The 20,322-nt window shown below is 42.6% G+C and overlaps 1 protein-coding gene across 3 annotated transcripts in view; it reads right to left on the bottom strand.

Moving 5' to 3' along the window:
- Window positions 1-20,322, bottom strand: part of TRAPPC9 (trafficking protein particle complex subunit 9) — an 811,376-nt gene that overhangs the window by 494,499 nt on the left and 296,555 nt on the right. For all 3 annotated transcript variants that reach the window (XM_075124917.1, XM_048841736.2, XM_048841734.2), the window contains exon 19: window positions 25-135. In XM_075124917.1, coding sequence (XP_074981018.1) covers window positions 25-135 — 111 coding nt within the window. The remainder of the gene's footprint in view (window positions 1-24; window positions 136-20,322) is intronic.

Below are 20,322 nucleotides of genomic sequence, written 5' to 3'. Positions count from 1 at the left end.
CTCTTTAATGCCAAAAGCACTTACCGTTGACATTCCCCCGCATGCAGAACTAGGTCTTCGTTGTTTTTAGCACTAACGGTCAGCTCGTGTTCAGTTGAATTGAAGACATCAAGGAGTAGATGGCATTGTCGGGTGCTGTTTGGAAAGGAAAAATTAATTAATACTGTAGCTTTAGTAACACATAATGAAGTATCTGAATTACATATATGATTGAATCTTTAAAGTTATATTTACCCTCATCTATTCCAATTATAGTATCTTAATTTTTCCTCTAAAACTAACTATGACTAAACCTTGTTGAAATTTAAAAAGAGTATGCATAGTTGAACAAGAGCAGAATTTAATGATACTTATGATCTGCAAATGTCTGTCACCAACCTAGTGGAATCACTCCTAAATATCCTCAAAAGTACCAAGTACAATCCAGCACCACCTTTATTAGCAGACTGCCTCCATTAAACAATGGATTTTTTTGTCAATTCTTTGAATGCTCATTTAAAACAGTTTTAATATACACGAGTTTGTTGACAAAGTCCTTTTAAGACCCAAACTACTAAGATTAGTGCTGTTTCAGAGAAAATGAAGACAGACAGCAGAATCAGCTGGAAACAAGGAGGAAAGCCAACAGCATGTTATAAACCCACCCAATTTTCTACAAACCACTAGCACGCACTTCATGAACAACTGATTCAGAGACCAAACTGGGAACCATTTATCTAGAACATCTTTTGCAGCATTGTTCATTATTGTAGGTTTACTAGAATTTTGTTCAGTTGAGTTCTTAGAAGTCTTAAGAAATGGAGCTTCCAAATTTCACTTTTGATCTTCACTGAAAAATCAGTCCCTGCAGGCTGTAAACTATTTTTGTTGCTCTTCTCTCTGAACCCCCTCCAAATTGTCTCTGTGTCTAATAATTAGGGCTCCAGAAGTGCACTGTTTGTCGAAGCTTTAGTTATTTTTATTTTTAAATGAAGTATTTACATGAACATAATATGAATAATGTTCATAGTAGAAACATTAGGCTTCAATTTCAATCTGTAAATGAAAACCTCAACTGTTTGAGAAAGTAGAAGGGAAGTAATGAAAACACTAGGTCTACACTACAACCTTATATAGGTATAACTACATCGCTCAGGGGTGAGGAATGTCCACATCCCTGAGCGATGTAGTTATATCGACATAACCTCCAGTGTAGACAGCGTTATGTTGGCAGGAGAGCTTCTCCCGTCACCATAGCTACCACCTCTTGCAGAGGTAAATTAAACTACACTGACAGAAGCAGCTCTCCCCACGCTGGCATAGTGGTGTCTTCACTAAAGTGCTACAGTGGCACTGGTGCAGCTTTTTAAATGTAGACCAGCCCTAAGATTCTTGTTATGTCTACTATGACTAATGAGAGAAAAAATTGTTATATAACTGTTCAGAACCCTAAGGACGGAGGGGAATGGATGGAGCTTTGACATTACCAAGGGTCAATCTGGACTGATGGACAGCTGTGGTTCCCTCAATTCCCCAACTTGGGGTGCCTTTTACACTGTTTTGCTGTGAGACCAACCACTCCTGGTCTACTCTCACACAGCCTCCAGCATGTAAATCACTCCCAGCTATATTGTATGAGTGCTATTGAATTACACTGCAGGGTAACATCAGCAAACTCCCAGTCCCAGACATTCTCCCAGAAATGTGAGTCTTGTACTACCCAGAACCCTCCTGCACAATAAAGCTCATCATTTCATTTCATAAAGTCCATCATTTCATTAATGGAAAATGATATGCATAAATCTTGTTCTCCCAAATGGAATTTCCCAAACACTTCAATCCAAACAAACTGGTTTAGATAAAACAACAAAAATTAATTAACTACAAAAAGATTTTAAATGACAACAAGTAATGAGACATAAGCCAGAATTGGTTACAAGGAAATAAAAGGTAAAACACAACTAACACCTCACTTAACAAGCTATGTAAATACAAAGCAAAAGGTCTCTCTCACCACATTTTCCAACAGTCTTACTACCTGAACCTCTTTCATTCAGGATCTCCCTCCCTTTCCCAGTCCAATGCTGCTTCTTTGTTCTTCAGGGGTTGATGCTGCCATGGGTAGAGAGCAATGGTGAGATGATTTGGGACATATGTCCTTTCCCCTTATAGCCCTTCCTCTTGTGCAAGAATCATCTCCAGCTGATGTTCAGGAGACAGAAAAACTGCATGGCCAGGACCATTAAGCTAATTCTTTGCCAAAATGTAGATCTTTTGCCCACATCCTTTCTACTGCAAAGAGTGGCCACTTAATCAGGTGATGGTGAATTTGATCTTGTTGACACCTGGCTGAGGCACGGGCTAGCCTTTCATCTCTGCGGAACTTATCACTGCCCTCCAGAACATGTCCTGGTAATATTGTACAGTGGAATCTTATCTCTTTACATACAATGTTGCCACACATATTTTACCAGGACAACAATGATCAGCAATTCATGAGTTTTTAATTGATACTGTATATACTATACTTTATACAAAATTTAGCATAATCTCTTAAAAGGGGTGAACATAGGTGTACAGACTGTCACATGAGTCACTGGTGATTGAAGGAGTGGCTAGTAAGTAAAATTGACTGTCACTGGTCCTTGAAAAGATAAGAGCGGGTGGAGTTCTGAATGGTGAAGTGGGACTGGGATTGGTTAATAGAAATTTCTGGAAGACGGGTGGGACATCTAACGTGGTTCTATATAAAGAGGGCCCTCCCAAATTCACGACCATGAAAAACGCATCACAGACGGTGAAATCTGGTCTTCCCCTGTGAAATCTGGTCTTGTGTGCTTTTACCCTATACTATACAGATTTCACGGGGGAGACCAGCCTCTCTCAATTTGGGGGTCCTGACCCAAAAGGAAGCTGCAGGGGAGCCACAAAGTTATTTTAGGAGGGTCGCAGCATTGCTACCCTTACCATACCAGGCCACCCTTACTTCTGCACTGCTGCCTTCAGAGCTGGATGGCCAGAGAGCGGTGGCTGCTGATTGAGGGCCCTGCTTTGCAGGCAGCAGCGCAGAAGTAAGGGTGGCAATACCCTACCACGCTGTCCTTACTTCTCCGCTGCTGCTGGCAGCAGCTCTGCCTTCAGAGCTGGGCTCCAGGCCAGCCACCACTGCTCTCCAGCTGCCCAGCTCTGAAGGCAGCATCGCTGCCAGCAGCAGCGCAGAAGTAAGGGTGGCAGTACCACAACTCCTCCTAAAATAACCTCGTGAGCACTCCACAACTCCTTTTGGGGTCAGGATCTCTACAATTACAACACGGTGAAATTTCAGAATTAAATAGCTGAAATCATGAAATTTACTATTTTTAAAATCCTGTGACCGTGAAATTGACCAAAATGCCCTGTGAATTTGGTAGGGTCCTATAGATATATATTGTGGCAGAGCTCTGACCTTGTCCCCCGCTTCCAGGCAATTTATGCTAGCTTCAGAGGCTCATTGCAACCCTCCATGTAGCCCTTCTCTCTCTAGGGCCAGGGATACAGTCTACTGAGCCCTTTTCATCATAAGCCAGCAATGGAGGTTGGGGAGAGAACTCCCAGTCTCTGTTGCTCCTACAGCCTCATGCCAAAACAGTTTAGCCTCCTCTCCTGACAGGGGCATGTTTTCCCCTCCCAGGAGGGAGGTGTTTCTGTAGTGGTGAGTTGGGGGGAACCCAGGCCCGCTCTCTACTCTGGATTCCTGCACAGGGACCCTAATGGTAGCAGCTGTTGGCAGCCAGAGTTGCTACATTTCCCTGGGCCACTTCCCCACAGCTCTCCTGCTTCTCCCTTACCTTAGGGCTCCCTTACCAATGACTTGAGGGTGTCTTCATTAACCAGCCCTTCAACCACACTTCCTCTCCTCTGGCTCCTCTCTGCCTGACTGGAGTGAGCCCTTTTGTATTATCAGAGGGGCCTTAATTAGAGTCAGGGGGTCACATTAGCTTAATGGCCTCACCTGACTCTTTGCAGATTAATTGGAGTCAGGTGTTCTCATTAGCCTGGAGCAGCCTCTGCTCTGGTCAGTCAGGGAACAGAAAACTGTTAATCCAGTGGACAGTATATCTGCCTTCTGCTATTCTGCTGTACCCAACTGGCCTGGGTCTATCAGGGAACGGATGGGTAGGATCCCCTGGGGGACTAACATGAAGGGGAAAGGAGTCCAGGAGAGCTGGCTGTATTTCAAGGAATCCCTGTTGAGGTTACAGGGACAAACCATCCCAATGTGTCGAAAGAATAGTAAACATGGCAGGCGACCAGCTTGGCTTAACACCGAAATCCTAGCGGATCTTAAACATAAAAAAGAAGCTTACAAGAAGTGGAAGGTTGGACATATGACCAGGGAAGAGTATAAAAATATTGCTCGGGCATGTAAGAATGAAATCAGGAGGGCCAAATCGCATCTGGAGCTGCAGCTAGCAAGAGATGTCAAGAGTAACAAGAAGGGTTTCTTCAGGTATGTTGGCAACAAAAAGGCGGCCAAGGAAAGTGTGGGCCCCATAATGAATGAGGGAGGCAACCTAGTGACAGAGGATGTGGAAAAAGCTAATGTACTCAATGCTTTTTTTGCCTCTGTCTTCACGAACAAGGTCCGCTCCCAGACTGATGCGCTGGGCATCACAACATGGGGAGTAGATGGCCAGCCCTCTGTGGAGATAGAGGTGGTTAGGGACTATTTAGAAAAGCTGGACGTGCACAAGTCCATGGGGCGGGACGCGTTGCATCCAAGAGTGCTAAAGGAATTGGCAGCTGTGATTGCAGAGCCATTGGCCATTATCTTTGAAAACTCGTGGCGAACGGGGGAAGTCCCAGATGACTGGAAAAAGGCTAATGTAGTGCCAATGTTTAAAAAAGGGAAGAAGGAGGATCCTGGGAACTACAGGCCAGTCAGCCTCAGCTCAGTCCCCGGAAAAATCATGGAGCAGGTCCTCAAAGAATCAATCCTGAAGCACTTACATGAGAGGAAAGTGATCAGGAACAGTCAGCATGGATTCACCAAGGGAAGGTCATGCCTGACTAATCTAATCGCCTTCTATGATGAGATTACTGGTTCTGTGGATGAAGGGAAAGCAGTGGATGTATTGTTTCTTGACTTTAGCAAAGCTTTTAACACGGTCTCCCACAGTATTCTTGTCAGCAAGTTAAAGAAGTATGGGCTGGATGAATGCACTATAAGGTGGGTAGAAAGTTGGCTAGATTGTCGGGCTCAACGGGTAGTGACCAATGGCTCCATGTCTAGTTGGCAGCCGGTATCAAGTGGAGTGCCCCAGGGGTTGGTCCTGGGGCCGGTTTTGTTCAATATCTTCATAAATGATCTGGAGGATGGTGTGGATTGCACTGTCAGCAAATTTGTGGATGATACTAAACTGGGAGGAGTGGTAGATACGCTGGAGGGCAGGGATAGGATACAGAAGGACCTAGACAAATTGGAGGACTGGGCCAAAAGAAATCTGATGAGGTTCAATAAGGATAAGTGCAGGGTCCTGCACTTAGGACGGAAGAACCCAATGCACAGCTACAGACTCGGGACCGAATGGCTAGGCAGCAGCTCTGCGGAAAAGGACCTAGGGGTGACAGTGGATGAGAAGCTGGATATGAGTCAGCAGTGTGCCCTTGTTGCCAAGAAGGCCAATGGCATTTTGGGATGTATAAGTAGGGGCATAGCGAGCAGATCCAGGGACGTGATCGTTCCCCTCTATTCGACATTGGTGAGGCCTCATCTGGAGTACTGTGTCCAGTTTTGGGCCCCACACTACAAGAAGGATGTGGATAAATTGGAGAGAGGCCAGCGAAGGGCAACAAAAATGATTAGGGGTCTGGAACACATGACTTATGAGGAGAGGATGAGGGAACTGGGATTGTTTAGTCTGCAGAAGAGAAGAATGAGGGGGGATTTGATAGCTGCTTTCAACTACCTGAGAGGTGGTTCCAGAGAGGATGGTTCTAGACTATTCTCAGTGGTAGAAGAGGACAGGACAAGGAGTAATGGTCTCAAGTTGCAGTGGGGGAGGTTTAGGTTGGATATTAGGAAAAACTTTTTCACTAGGAGGGTGGTGAATCACTGGAATGCGTTACCTAGGGAGGTGGTAGAATCTCCTTCCTTAGAAGTTTTTAAGGTCAGGCTTGACAAAGCCCTGGCTGGGATGATTTAATTGGGGATTGGTCCTGCTTTGAGCAGGGGGTTGGACTAGATGACCTCCTGAGGTCCCTTCCAACCCTGATATTCTATGATTCAATATATATAACTAGTTAGCTCATCACATTTTTCAGTCTTCACAGTGTTGAATTCTCTAGGTGGTTATTTCTCATTCTAACTGTAGAAAATGTGAAAGCTGCTAATGAATTCCATTGTCCGTTTCAGTGAAAACCTAGTTTGAAATAATTAAAGAACTGGAGCCACTCGAGGACAAAATCAAAAATTACTCAAAAACTACTGAACTTTTCCATTGTTCAGCCAAAACACTGTAAAGAAGAGGCTGAAATGATGCTGATGGAAAATAAACATCAGTTTATTCCCTCTCTTTTATTTTTTAAAACTTATAATTCAGATTTTTCACCCCAAATCTTTATTTGCAAATGAGGCTGTGTCACAGTTTGTTGCAGTGAAATACTGGGCAATTGTGTAAATACAATGGAGCTCAAAACAATTAGAATTTTGAATTGTCACGTTTTACAAAGACCAGAAGTCCCATCCAGCAAACTTACTATCAATCAAGGTTGTTTAACATATTCAGATTGATTCAGCAACATTTTAATAGGATGCAAAAGTATAAATTTGGTGAAACTTTATAGTTAGCCAAGGTAAGATACTACACAGTGGAAGGCCTGACTAGTTAGTAGACTGGAGTTTCAATTATTATCCCTTGATGTTTCACTTCCAGAATTGTAGACTTTTCATTTTCAACAGTACATCTATCTCCAGGCCACATTGCAAGAGCAGCTGGAATGGCACCTTGTCCTAACCTTCCAAGCAGGGAACGAAAGGAGGGCACCAGCTGAGCAGTGGCCGCAAAAGGTTCCTTTTGGTAAGTATTAACCTTTTATGATTTTGTAAATTATACAACATAAAAGAGACTTTGGTTATCTATAAATTTAATCCCCTGTACCTAGGAAGCTGAAAAGTTCTGTCCTTAAACTGAATTTAGTGTCTGATCAGTGCACAGGAATGGAGGTAACTACGGGCTCAACTACACTAACGCTCTAAGGCAACTTCATTTATGTAAATTTTGTAACTGAACTCTATGTAACTTAGGTTGACTCACAGCGGTGTCCACTTCTGCCTCTTGGGCAGATGGAGTACAGACGTCGACAGGAAAGCGCACTCCCATCAACTTATCTTCACCAGACTGGCTAAATCAACACAGCTGCATCAATGACAGCAGTGTTGATTTAGCCAGTAGTGTACACATGGCCTAAATATTGGGCTGTACCTTTATTCTCAGAGTCTCTCAGTCTGTGAAAGTCCAGATCATCAGGAAGATATTCCTCAAAACTAATGAAGGGACCCTACAGAAATATGTTATAACAAACAACAGTGGGTAATTAACAATAGATGCCTATGATCCACTTATGTTCTGCAATTGATACATAGTAGTTATTGCACATATTTTCTGAAATGAATGAAATAATGACTCACTGAAAGTTGTTTTAGCTCATTAAAAACTGCCTGTTGCCACAGCTGTCAGTAATAATGACTGCATTAAAAATTACTTTATAGTTTATCACAGGGGTTCTCAAACTGAGGGTAGGGACCCCTCAGGGGGTTGCAAGATTACCACCTGGGGGGTCACGAGCTGTCAGCCTCTACCCCAAACCCCGCTTCATCTTCAGCATTTATAATGGTGTTAAATATATTTAAAAATGTTTTTAATTTATAAAGGGGGTCGCACTCAGAGGCTTCCTATCTGAAAGGGGTCATCAGTACAAAAGTTTGAGGACCACTGGTTTATAAGGTAAACTGAGATACCACAAAAGAAATTCCTTAAGTAATGAGGTAAACTGAGATATCAAAAACAGTATACATTGTGGGAAAGTAATTTTTCCCTCCAAAAGGGAAATATTATGGGGTCTCACACCCTATAGAAGGAAAGAGGTTTTGGGAGTCAGAGCGAGAATGAACACTGCTAGCATTCCGCCAGTTACAGATGAAGGAAATGGGGTCAGCTTTTTACTCTTCACAAAAAGTTGTGAGGTATACTTTCTTTATGTATTCTGTATAGTGCTGTATAAACCTTTGACTGATAATCTTTGATTACATAATTCCATTTGAGCTTGTTACTTTGACTTCTCACATTGTTATTATTGTTACTAAATTCAAACACACAACACCACCAGATACGAAGGGGTATGGAGGGGTTCAGTCAAGTCAATCACTTGTCTCCCAGTGGCCAGTGCAGATAAAGGCTAAAAGGGCCAGCTCCCAGAGGTAAATGAGATTAACTGTGATACGTGGACAAATTATTAAACAAACTATTTGTATGCACCTAGAGGATAACAGTGTGATAAGCAATAAGCAACACAGATTTGTCAAGAACAAATCATGCCAAACCAACCTATTTTCCTTCTTTGAGTGGAAACTGGCTACTCTGCTAGGAGCAGAGACGATGAAGCCCATGTGACTCGCTGCCCTGAACACAGCATGGTCACACGGAAAAGCTGAGCCAATGAAATGAGATACAAGGAGGAAAGAAGCCACAGATGCCATTAACAATCCTTTCGGACATCTACTGTGACATAAGTTACAGCTGCAATATCTTTATTGACAGGACAGCGTACAAGCACATCAGAGCAATCATCCCATCAAGGATGCAACATAGGGATGCAGTTAGAACAGCATGTGGTCCAGCAGGGCTGGGCGCACTGGGAGACACCACTGTCCTGTTGTGCCATTCAATGGGAGCACCTGTCATGGGGTCTAGTCCTCCCCGCCAGCACAAGAGGTCCACTGGCAACCACCTGACCTGCCAGTCACATTGCCCTTTTTAGTGTATCAGATAGTATAGTGATAGGGCCACGACAGTATCTAGCAAGACAGGAAGGCAAAAGTTAAGAGCTCCTGCTGAGTGCTCTGTTTCCCAAGGCCTTTGGGCTCCAGACGTGTTGCCTATGTGTTCCTGTGTTGGGCGCTCTTCCTGTAAGTCAATCAATTCTATAATAGGGTCTGTTCCCTGTTTCAGTTAGTTGGTCCAGTTACTCTCACACTAATGTACTCGTCTCTTGCTTTTTTATGGGCTGATGCCATTCATTAAGCCCTGTGTCACTTTTTCAGTCACGCTCACCAGTTTTATTTTAGCTACTACAATCTGTACCCTTGATGAGCAGAACTGTGAGATAACATGAAAGGTGCTTCATGAAACAAAATTAGTACTTTTGACCTTCACACTCTTATAACTACACTGATCAAAACCCTTTTACTTTGTTACTCATTCTTGCAAAATATAGGATTTTCAGTTCTTTGTGTTGTCCTAATAAACTAAGGGGAGGCATAATTTTTTTCTTAACTTATGGAGGCTCACTATGACAAAGTTTGAAAAACCCTGGGTTAGACAAACACCTTTCAGGGACAGTCCAGATATATTTAGTCCTGCCTCCCAGGCAGGAGGGGCTGGATTAGATGACCTCTTGAGGAAGCTTCCAGCACTACATTTCTAAGATTAATATGGAATCAAGTTTGTGAAAGAAGAATAGTAGATGTAAATTGGTGAATTTTAATTAGCTTTTTCAGTGTAATGTACAGGATGTGTTAGCACATACATATGAAAGAGAGTAAGAGTAGATAGCCATCTAAAATGTGAGCTTACTATTTGCACCCTCAAATTAAATCTGGTGGAAACGTTATCACCATTTTACACAGTGTTGTTGTAGTCCTGTCGGTCCCAGGATACTAGAGAGACAAGGTGGGTGAGGTCATATCTTTTATTAGACCAACTGTTGATGAGAGAGAATTTGGTCCAATAAAAGATCTCTCACTTACCTTGCATCACTATCTTAAGTATTCCTAAGGCAGCAATCACCTTGGTATCTAAGACATCATACAGGAAAGATCATTTCCCAAATTTAAGTCTATTTGAAACATAACTGAGGAAAAAGTCTGTATGGTATTTTTCCAATTGATCACTTGGGTAGCATTGTTCTCTCATAAGAACATAAGAATGGCTATATTGGGTCAGACCAAAGGTCCATCTAGCCCAGTACCCTGTCTTCTGACAGAGGCCAATGCCAGGTGCCCCAGAGGGAATGAACAAAACAGGTAATCATCAAGTGACCCATACCCTGTTGCCCATTCCCAGCTTCTGGCAAACAGAGACTAGGGACACCATCCCTGCCCATCCTGACTAATAGCCATTGATGAACTTATCCTCCATGAACTTATCTAGTTCTTTTTTGAACCCTGTTATAGTCTTGGCCTTCACAATATCTGCTGGCAAGGAGTTCCACAGGTTGACTGTGCATTGTGTGAAAAAAATACTTCCTTTTGTTTATTTTAAACCCGCTGTCTATTCATTTCATTTGGTGACCTCTAGTTCTTGTGTTATGAGAAGGAGTAAATAACACTTCCTTATTTAGCAATGTGCATTACTTTCCATTTATCAACATTAAATTCATCTGCCATTTTATCGACCAGTCACCCAGTTTTGAGAGATCCTCTTGTAGCTCTTCACAATCTGCCTGGGACATAACTATCTTGAGCAATTTTGTGTCAACAAATCTCTCATCAACAACTAAAGGTAACTGATAAGTAAGTGGGGAACATCATCTCTTAGTAAATAAAAAAGTACTGTGTTTCAATGTATAGGTCACATTAGTAGCTTTAATAAGAAGACGCATTTCCCAACTGCATTCAAATTCCCCAGGAACACTTTGATGGCATATTTTTGGAACCCAGAAAAACTAGACCAATATTTTATATTGCGAATTGCCAACTGAAAATCTGAAGCTATAAAAGCATAGCCTATCTCATAAAAACTAAAAAGCAGTTTAACATCTCACATAATACCTAAGCAACAAAATCTGATACAAGTTCAATGCAAATTAATTAAAAAAGTTAAATAAGGAGAGAAAGCATAAGTGCAAACTTTGACTTCTAATTCACAGCATCTAACTATTTGGAGTCAGCAGAGACAAGATCAATAAATCAAGGAACAAAGGACGTTTTACTTAATGAGAAACATTTATTCACACGTGTTCTGAAAATGATAAATTTCTACTATTTTTCACTTTAAAATGTAATATAGTATGATAAATGACTTGGCTTGGTGCTGGGAAATCAGTATTATGAAGCACAAAAGCTAAACAACAACTTTGTTGATCACCAAAACCATTAGCACAGAATAAATACAGACAGAGATGATGAGCACATGAAAATAATAAAGTGCATTTATGAACATGCAGTCAACACATGTATGTAAAAATAAAGGGACAATAAGAACCTTTTGGCAGGGGCTGCAGAAAAAAAGCTGCCTACAAAGATAGATTTAAATATGTATATTATTTTTAGCCCTTTTTCAGCAAAGCACTTATGCATCAGCTTAGTTACTTCAGCATGTGCTGAAGTCCATCCCTATTCAGCAATCACTTGATTACACACTTAGCTTCCATTAACTTTACATACTGATGCGTATGTTGAATACGGATGGACTAAAGCCAGTGAATATAGTTAAGCATATATTGAAGTCCTTTGCTGAACTGCAACTATCCAGGACTTCCTACTATCCAGAGAAAGTATGCATAAGTACATAATTGGACTCCATAGAAGCATTAAATTCAAATCAAGTTAGCACTATTAAAAAAGAAGTGTTTGTTTTATTTTTTAGGGTAAAATATTTGCCATGTGTAGTAAGAAGACACCGGCAACAGAACGACACTTAAGGAATAAGAAAGTCTTATTTTAGGTTAAGGAAAATGGTCATTACCTAACACAAAAAATAATGAATGTGTGAGTTTCTCAATATTACATTGTTAAACACAGTAATCACCTCGAGATCAGAATAGAACTAACTTTAGATCCTAATGAGTGTTGGGAAAGTGGCATGGTACCTAGGATTTAGAGCAGGTGACTTGTAGTTGGCTGGGTTCCTAGCTTTGCCTCAGACTCACTTCATGACAATGGGTAAGTCATTTCAAAGAACTTTAATTTACTCATCTACAAACCTCGGGCAGGGTAGGCATAAATAACATGTGGAAAACGCTTTCTGAGATTCTTGAATGAAAGAACAAGCGGAAACAACCCCCCCCCCAAAAAAGAATAAAATACGTATAAAAGAAGAACTGAAATATGTTTCCATATTAAAAATACATAATCCAGTCATAGTGTTATTTATTTTTAAGGAGTGGTGAGGGGAGGTTGTTTATAAAACTTAAAAGCCTTATGGTTACATAGGATAGACAGGTTTCAGAGTAACAGCCGTGTTAGTCTGTATTCGCAAAAAGAAAAGGAGTACTTGTGGCACCTTAGAGACTAACAAATTTATTTGAGCATAAGCTTTCGTGAGCTACAGCTCATTGACCCAGCACATGTTGTTCATTTTAAGAACACTTTCACTGCAAATTTGACAAAATGTAAAGAAGATACCAATGTGAAATTTCTAAAGATAGCTATAGCATTTGACGGAAGGTTTAAGAATCTGAAGTGCCTTCCAAAATCTGAGAGGGATGAGGTGTGGAGCATGCTTCCAGAAGTCTTAAGAGCGCAACACTCTGATGCGGAAACTACAGAATCCGAACCACCAAAAAAGAAAATCAACCTTCTGCTGAAAGAAAAGGAGTACTTGTGGCACCTTAGAGACTAACCAATTTATCTGAGCATAAGCTTTCGTGAGCTACAGCTCACTTCATCGGATGCATACTGTGGAAAGTGTAGAAGATCTTTTTATACACACAAAGCATGAAAAAATACCTGGTCCAGTCCACAGAAGAGATCCACTTCCTGGACACTACAGTGCTAATAAACAATGGTCACATGAACACCACCCTATACCGGATACCTACTGACCGCTATTCCTACCTACATGCCTCCAGCTTTCACCCTGACCAAACCACACGATCCATTGTCTACAGCCAAGCTCTGCGATACAACCACATTTGCTCCAACCCCTCAGACAGAGACAAATACCTACAAGATCTCTATCAAGCATTCTTACAACTACAATACCCACCTGCGGAAGTGAAGAAACAGATTGATAGAGCCAGAAGAGTTCCCAGAAGTCACCTACTACAGGGTAGGCCTAACAAAGAAAATAACAGAACGCCACTAGCCATCACCTTCAGCCCCCAACTAAAACCCCTCCAACGCATTATTAAGGATCTACAACCTATCCTGAAGGATGACCCAACACTCTCACAAATCTTGGGAGACAGGCCAGTCCTTGCCTACAGACAGCCCCCCAACCTGAAGCAAATACTCACCAGCAACCACACACCACACAACAGAACCACTAACCCAGGAACCTATCCTTGCAACAAAGCCCGTTGCCAACTCTGTCCACATATCTATTCAGGGGACACCATCACAGAGCCTAATAACATCAGCCACACTATCAGAGGCTCGTTCACCTGCACATCCACCAATGTGATATATGCCATCATGTGCCAGCAATGCCCCTCTGCCATGTACATTGGTCAAACTGGACAGTCTCTACGTAAAAGAATAAATGGACACAAATCAGATGTCAAGAATTATAACATTCATAAACCAGTCGGAGAACACTTCAATCTCTCTGGTCACGCGATTACAGACATGAAAGTTGCGATATTACAACAAAAAAAAACTTCAAATCCAGACTCCAGCGAGAGACTGCTGAATTGGAATTCATTTGCAAATTGGATACAATTAACTTAGGCTTGAATAGAGACTGGGAGTGGCTAAGTGATTATGCAAGGTAACCTATTTTCCCTTGTTTTTTCCTACTCCCCCACCCCCCAGACATTCTTGTTAAACCCTGGATTTGTGCTGGAAATGGCCCACCTTGATTATCATACACATTGTAAGGAGTGCGATCACTTTAGATAAGCTATTACGAGCAGGGGAGTGGGGTGGGGGGAGGTATTTTTTCATGCTTTGTGTGTATAAAAAGATCTTCTACACTTTCCACAGTATGTATCCGATAAAGTGAGCTGTAGCTCTCGAAAGCTTATGCTCAAATAAATTGGTTAGTCTCTAAGATGCCACAAGTACTCCTTTTCTTTTTGCGAATACAGACTAACACAGCTGTTACTCTGAAACCTTCTGCTGGTGGCATCTGACTCAGATGATGAAAGTGAACATGCATCAGTCCACACTGCTCTGGATCGTTATCAACCAGAACCTGTCATCAGCATGGACACATGTCCTTTGGAATGATGGTTGAAGCATGACGTCACATACGACTCTTTAGCACATCTGGCACATAAATATCTTGCGATGTGGGCTAAAATATTGCCATGAAAATGCCTATTCTCACTTTCAGGTGACACTGTAAACAAGAAGGCAGCATTATATTCTGCAAATGTAAACAAACTTGTTTGAGCGATTGGCTGAACAAGTAGTAGGACTGAGTGGACTTGTAGCCTCTGAAGATTTACAGTATTTTATTTTTGAATGAAGTTATTTTTTGTATGTAATTCTATATTTGTAAGTTCAACTTTCATGATAAAGAGATAGCATTATTACTAGGGCTGTCAAGCGATTTAAAAAATTAATCACGATTAATCGCGCTGTTAAACAATAAGAGAATACCATTTATTTAAGTATCTTTGGATGTTTTCTACATTTTCAAATATATTGATTTCAATTACAACACGGAATACAAAGTGTACAGTGCTCACTTTACTTTTATTACAAATATTTGCACTGTAAAAATGATAAACAAAAGAAATAGTATTTTTCAAGTCACCTCATATAAGTACTTTAGTTCAATCTCTTTATCATGAAAGTGCAACTTACAAATGTAGAATTATGTACAAAAAAATCCTGCATTCAAAAATAAAACAATGTCAAATGTTAGAGCCTACAAGTCCACTCGGTTCTACTTCTTGTTCAGCCAATCGCTCAGAGGACGTACATCCATGCTGATGACAGGTTCTGACCGATAACAATCCAAAGCAGTGCGGAACAATGCATGTTCATTTTCATCATCTCAGTCAGATGCCACCAGCAGAAGGTTGATTTTTCTTTTTTGGTGGTTTGGGTTCTATAGTTTCTGCATCAGAATGTTGCTCTTTTAAGACTTCTGAAAGCATGCTCCACTTCTCATCCCCTCTCAGATTTTGGAAGGTACTTCAGAGTCTTAAACCTTGGGTCAAACGCTGTAGCTATCTTTAGAAATTTCACATTGGTGTCTTCTTTGCATTTTGTCAAATTTGCAGTGAAAGTGTTCTTAAAACGAACAACATGTGCTGGGTCATCCTCCTAGACTGCTTTAACATGAAATATACAGCAGAATGTGGGTAAAACACAGCAGGGGACATACAATTCTCCTCCAAGGAGTTCAGTCACAAATTTAATTAAGGCATTTTTTAATGAGCATCATCAGCATGGAAGCATGTCCTCTGGAACGATGGCAGAAGCATGAAGAGGCATATGAATCTATAGTGCATCTGGCACATAAATATCTTGCGACGCCAGCTACAGCAGTGCCATGAGAACGCCTGTTTTCATTTTCAGGTGACATTGTAAATAAGAAGTGGGCAGCATTATCACCCGTAAACATAAACATCTTTTTTTCTCTTAGCAATTGGCTGAACAAGAAATAGGACTGAGTGGACTTGTAAGTTGCACTTTCATGATAAAGAGATTACACTACAGTACTTGTATGAGGTGACTTGAAAAATATGATTTATTTTATTTTTACAGTGCAAATATTTGTATTAAAAATAATATAAAGTGAGAACTGTACACTTTGTATTCTGTGTTGTAAGTGAAAACAATATATTTGAAAATGTAGAAAAACATCCAAAAATATGTATTAAATTTCATTAATAGTGCAATTAATCACAATTTTTTGAGTTAATCACATGAGTTAACTGCAATTGACAGCCCTAATTACCACTTGTATGAGGTGAATTATAAGGAAGCTCATAGTAGGAAGGTGATATGGAAGGGGGGGGTTCAGCTGTTGTGACCTGCACTGGATGTGCCATGTTTGTCTTTCTTCCACAGGACAGAAGCGACTTTGACTGTTCAAAGTGCAAGCTGGTCTCCATATTGGAAGAGAAGATTGAAGGTCTGGAGCAACAGATAATGACCCTGCGTTGCATACGGGAAACGGAGGATTTTCTGGACAAAAGTCAGGATATGCTTCTACGGGCACAAAGTTCTAAAGATTTAGAGCAGGTTGCACAGTGGAGCCAAGAGGCCAGTGAAGAAGCTTGGCAACATGTGACCTCCAGAAGAAGAAGGGGGAATGTCCGGGTTCCAGCAACGCGGACACAAGTAACTAACCGCTTTCATGTTCTCTCCACAGGTACCATTGCGAAGAGTGGACCAGATGATATGTCTGGGGGGAGAAAGCAAAAGGAGACTCCGCTGGTTGGAAGGCATGAGATGCACTGTCCTGAGATGGGGGGTTCCACGACCACCACTCCCAAGAGAAGGAGGCGGGTGGTGGTGGTCGGGGACTCTCAACTCCGGGGGACTGAGTCATCTATCTGCAGCCCTGACCGGGAAAACCGAGAAGTCTGCTGCTTGCCGGGGGCTAAGATTCGCGATGTGACGGAGAGACTGCCGAGACTCATCAAGCCCTCGGATCGCTACCCCTTCCTGCTTCTCCACGTGGGCACCAATGATACTGCCAAGAATGACCTTGAGCGGATCACTGCGGACTACGTGGATCTGGGAAGAAGGATAAAGGAGTTTGAGGCGCAAGTGGTGTTCTCGTCCATCCTCCCCGTGGAAGGAAAAGACCTGGGTAGGGACCGTTGAATCATGGAAGTCAACGAATGGCTACGCAGGTGGTGTCGGAGAGAAGACTTTGGATTCTTTGACCATGGGATGGGAATCTGGGAGGCAGTGACCATGAGTTGGTTGAGTTCAGGATCCTGACACAGGGAAGAAAGGTAAGCAGCAGGATCCGGACCCTGGACTTCAGGAAAGCAGACTTCGACTTCCTCACAGAACGGATGGGTAGGATCCCCTGGGGGTCTAACATGAAGGGGAAAGGAGTCCAGGAGAGCTGGCTGTATTTCAAGGAATCCCTGTTGAGGTTACAGGGACAAACCATCCCAATGTGTCGAAAGAATAGTAAATATGGCAGGCGACCAGCTCGGCTTAATGGTGAAATCCTAGCGGATCTTAAACATAAAAAAGAAGCTTACAAGAAGTGGAAGGTTGGACATATGACCAGGGAAGAGTATAAAAATATTGCTCGGGCATGTAGCAATGAAATCAGGAGGGCCAAATCGCACCTGGAGCTGCAGCTAGCGAGAGATGTTAAGAGTAACAAGAAGGGTTTCTTGAGGTATGTTGGCAACAAGAAGAAAGCCAAGGAAAGTGTGGGCCCCATAATGAATGAGGGAGGCAACCTAGTGACAGAGGATGTGGAAAAAGCTAATGTACTCAATGCTTTTTTTGCCTCTGTCTTCACAAACAAGGTCCGCTCCCAGACTGCTGTGCTGGGCATCACAACATGGGGAATAGATGGCCAGCCCTCTGTGGAGAAAGAGGTGGTTAGGGACTATTTAGAAAAGCTGGACATGCACAAGTCCATGGGGCCGGACGAGTTGCATCCGAGGGTGCTAAAGGAACTGGCGGCTGTGATTGTAGAGCCATTGGCCATTATCTTTGAAAACTCGTGGCGAACGGGGGAAGTCCCAGATGACTGGAAAAAGGCTAATGTAGTGCCAATGTTTAAAAAAGGGAAGAAGGAGGATCCTGGGAACTACAGGCCAGTCAGCCTCACCTCAGTCCCCGGAAAAATCATGGAGCAGGTCCTCAAAGAATCAATCCTGAAGCACTTATATGAGAGGAAAGTGATCAGGAACAGCCAGCATGGATTCACCAAGGGAAGATCATGACTGACTAATCTAATCGCCTTCTATGATGAGATTACTGGTTCTGTGGATGAAGGGAAAGCAGTGGATGTATTGTTTCTTGACTTTAGCAAAGCTTTTAACACGGTCTCCCACAGTATTCTTGTCAGCAAGTTAAAGAAGTACGGGCTGGATGAATGCACTATAAGGTGGGTAGAATGTTGGCTAGATTGTCGGGCTCAACGGGTAGTGATCAACGGCTCCATGTCTAGTTGGCAGCCGGTGTCAAGTGGAGTGCCCCAGGGGTCGGTCCTGGGGCCGGTTTTGTTCAATATCTTCATAAATGATCTGGAGGATGGTGTGGATTGCACTCTCAGCAAATTTGCGGATGATACTAAAGTGGGAGGAGTGGTAGATACGCTGGAGGGTAGGGATAGGATACAGAGGGACCTAGACAAATTGGAGGATTGGGCCAAAAGAAATCTGATAAGGTTCAATAAGGATAAGTGCAGGGTCCTGCACTTAGGACGGAAGAACCCAATGCACAGCTACAGACTGGGGACCGAATGGCTAGGCAGCAGCTCTGCGGAAAAGGACCTAGGGGTGAAAGTGGACGAGAAGCTGGATATGAGTCAGCAGTGTGCCCTTGTTGCCAAGAAGGCCAATGGCATTTTGGGATGTATAAGTAGGGGCATAGCGAGCAGATCGAGGGACGTGATCGTTTCCCTCTATTCGACATTGGTGAGGCCTCATCTGGAGTACTGTGTCCAGTTTTGGGCCCCACACTACAAGAAGGATCTGGATAAATTGGAAAGAGTCCAGCGAAGGGCAACAAAAATGATTAGGGGTCTGGAACACATGACTTATGAGGAGAGGCTGAGGGAACTGGGATTGTTTAGCCTGCAGAAGAGAAGAATGAGGGGGGATTTGATAGCTGCTTTCAACTACCTGAGAGGTGGTTCCAGAGAGGATGGTTCTAGACTATTCTCAGTGGTAGAAGAGGACAGGACAAGGAGTAATGGTCTCAAGTTGCAGTGGGGGAGGTTTAGGTTGGATATTAGCAAAAACTTTTTCACTAGGAGGGTGGTGAATCACTGGAATGCGTTGCCTAGGGAGGTGGTGGAATCTCCTTCCTTAGAAGTTTTTAAGGTCAGGCTTGACAAAGCCCTGGCTGGGATGATTTAATTGAGGATTGGTCCTGCTTTTGAGCAGGGGGTTGGACTAGATGACCTCCTGAGGTCCCTTCCAACCCTGATATTCTATGATTCTATGAATTGAAAAATACTATTTCTTTTGCTTTTTACAGCACAAATAGTTGTAATCAAAAATAAATCAAGTGAGCAGTATACACTTCATATTCTGTGTGAAAATTACCACTCCATGCATCTGAAGAAGTGGGGCTTTTACCCACGAAAGCTTATGGTCAAATAAATCTGTTAGTCTTTAAGGAGCCACCGGACTCCTTGTTGTTTTTGTGGATACAGACTAACACGGCTACCCCCTGATACTTGACACCAAGTACTGATCTGGTCTCTGAGATTGTGTGTAGCTAGGGCCTGACTTCCACTGGTACCTTCTAGCTTGTCTCCTGGACAATCAGAGAATCCAGTATCAAGAGGCAGAGTAGGTCCCGTGCTTCTGCATAGGTCTCTGGCACCAGTGATATCAAGAGATTTTCCTGGTGCTGTTCTTGATGCACCAAAGGAGCCGACACTGCAGTATCGATACCACAGGCACTGGTGCCGGAGAAGATGACCCCTTGATGAAAATAGGTCACTGCTGGGGAATCTCTCTTTCCAGAGGACACTCTACCTTGTCCACCAGATTGCTTACTGTTGTTTACTGTTTTGGGTCTGATCTTTTGTGCTTTTTTCTCATCACCGGAGAAGGGGATTGGTGATGAGTTTCAGAAGCAATGGCTGGAGGCCTGCTCCTCACCAATATTGAAATACTTGGTGCCAGCCCTGAGCGAGAAGGGTCAGAAGATGGACAAAAGGCAGCGTGCATGAGGATGTGACGCAGTTTCACCTCTCTGTCCTTGTTTGTCGAGGGTTTAAAGTTCTTGCAAATCTGGCAGTGGTCTAGAATGTGACCCTCACCAATGCATTTAAGGAAGGTGGAATACAAGTCACTCATCAGCACAGATTTCTTGCAAGCCAGCACAAGGCATAAAACCCAGAGACAGAAGCATACTCTGGCCCTGTGAATAAGAGGAAACCCCGGCTCCAAGAAAAACAATCAAGAAGAGCTACACTAATCTTAACACTAGCAAAGGCCACTAACTTACCTATTTACAGAAAGGAAGATAATTTCCCTGTAAAAAGAAACTTGCAGAAGCAAGGCAATCTACTCTATCGATTGTGGGTG

This window comes from Caretta caretta, chromosome 2 (assembly GCF_965140235.1).
Source record: "Caretta caretta isolate rCarCar2 chromosome 2, rCarCar1.hap1, whole genome shotgun sequence".
Lineage (NCBI taxonomy): Eukaryota > Metazoa > Chordata > Testudines > Cheloniidae > Caretta > Caretta caretta.
Note: the sequence above shows the minus strand (reverse complement) of the source record. Positions and strands in the feature narration are given on the sequence as shown.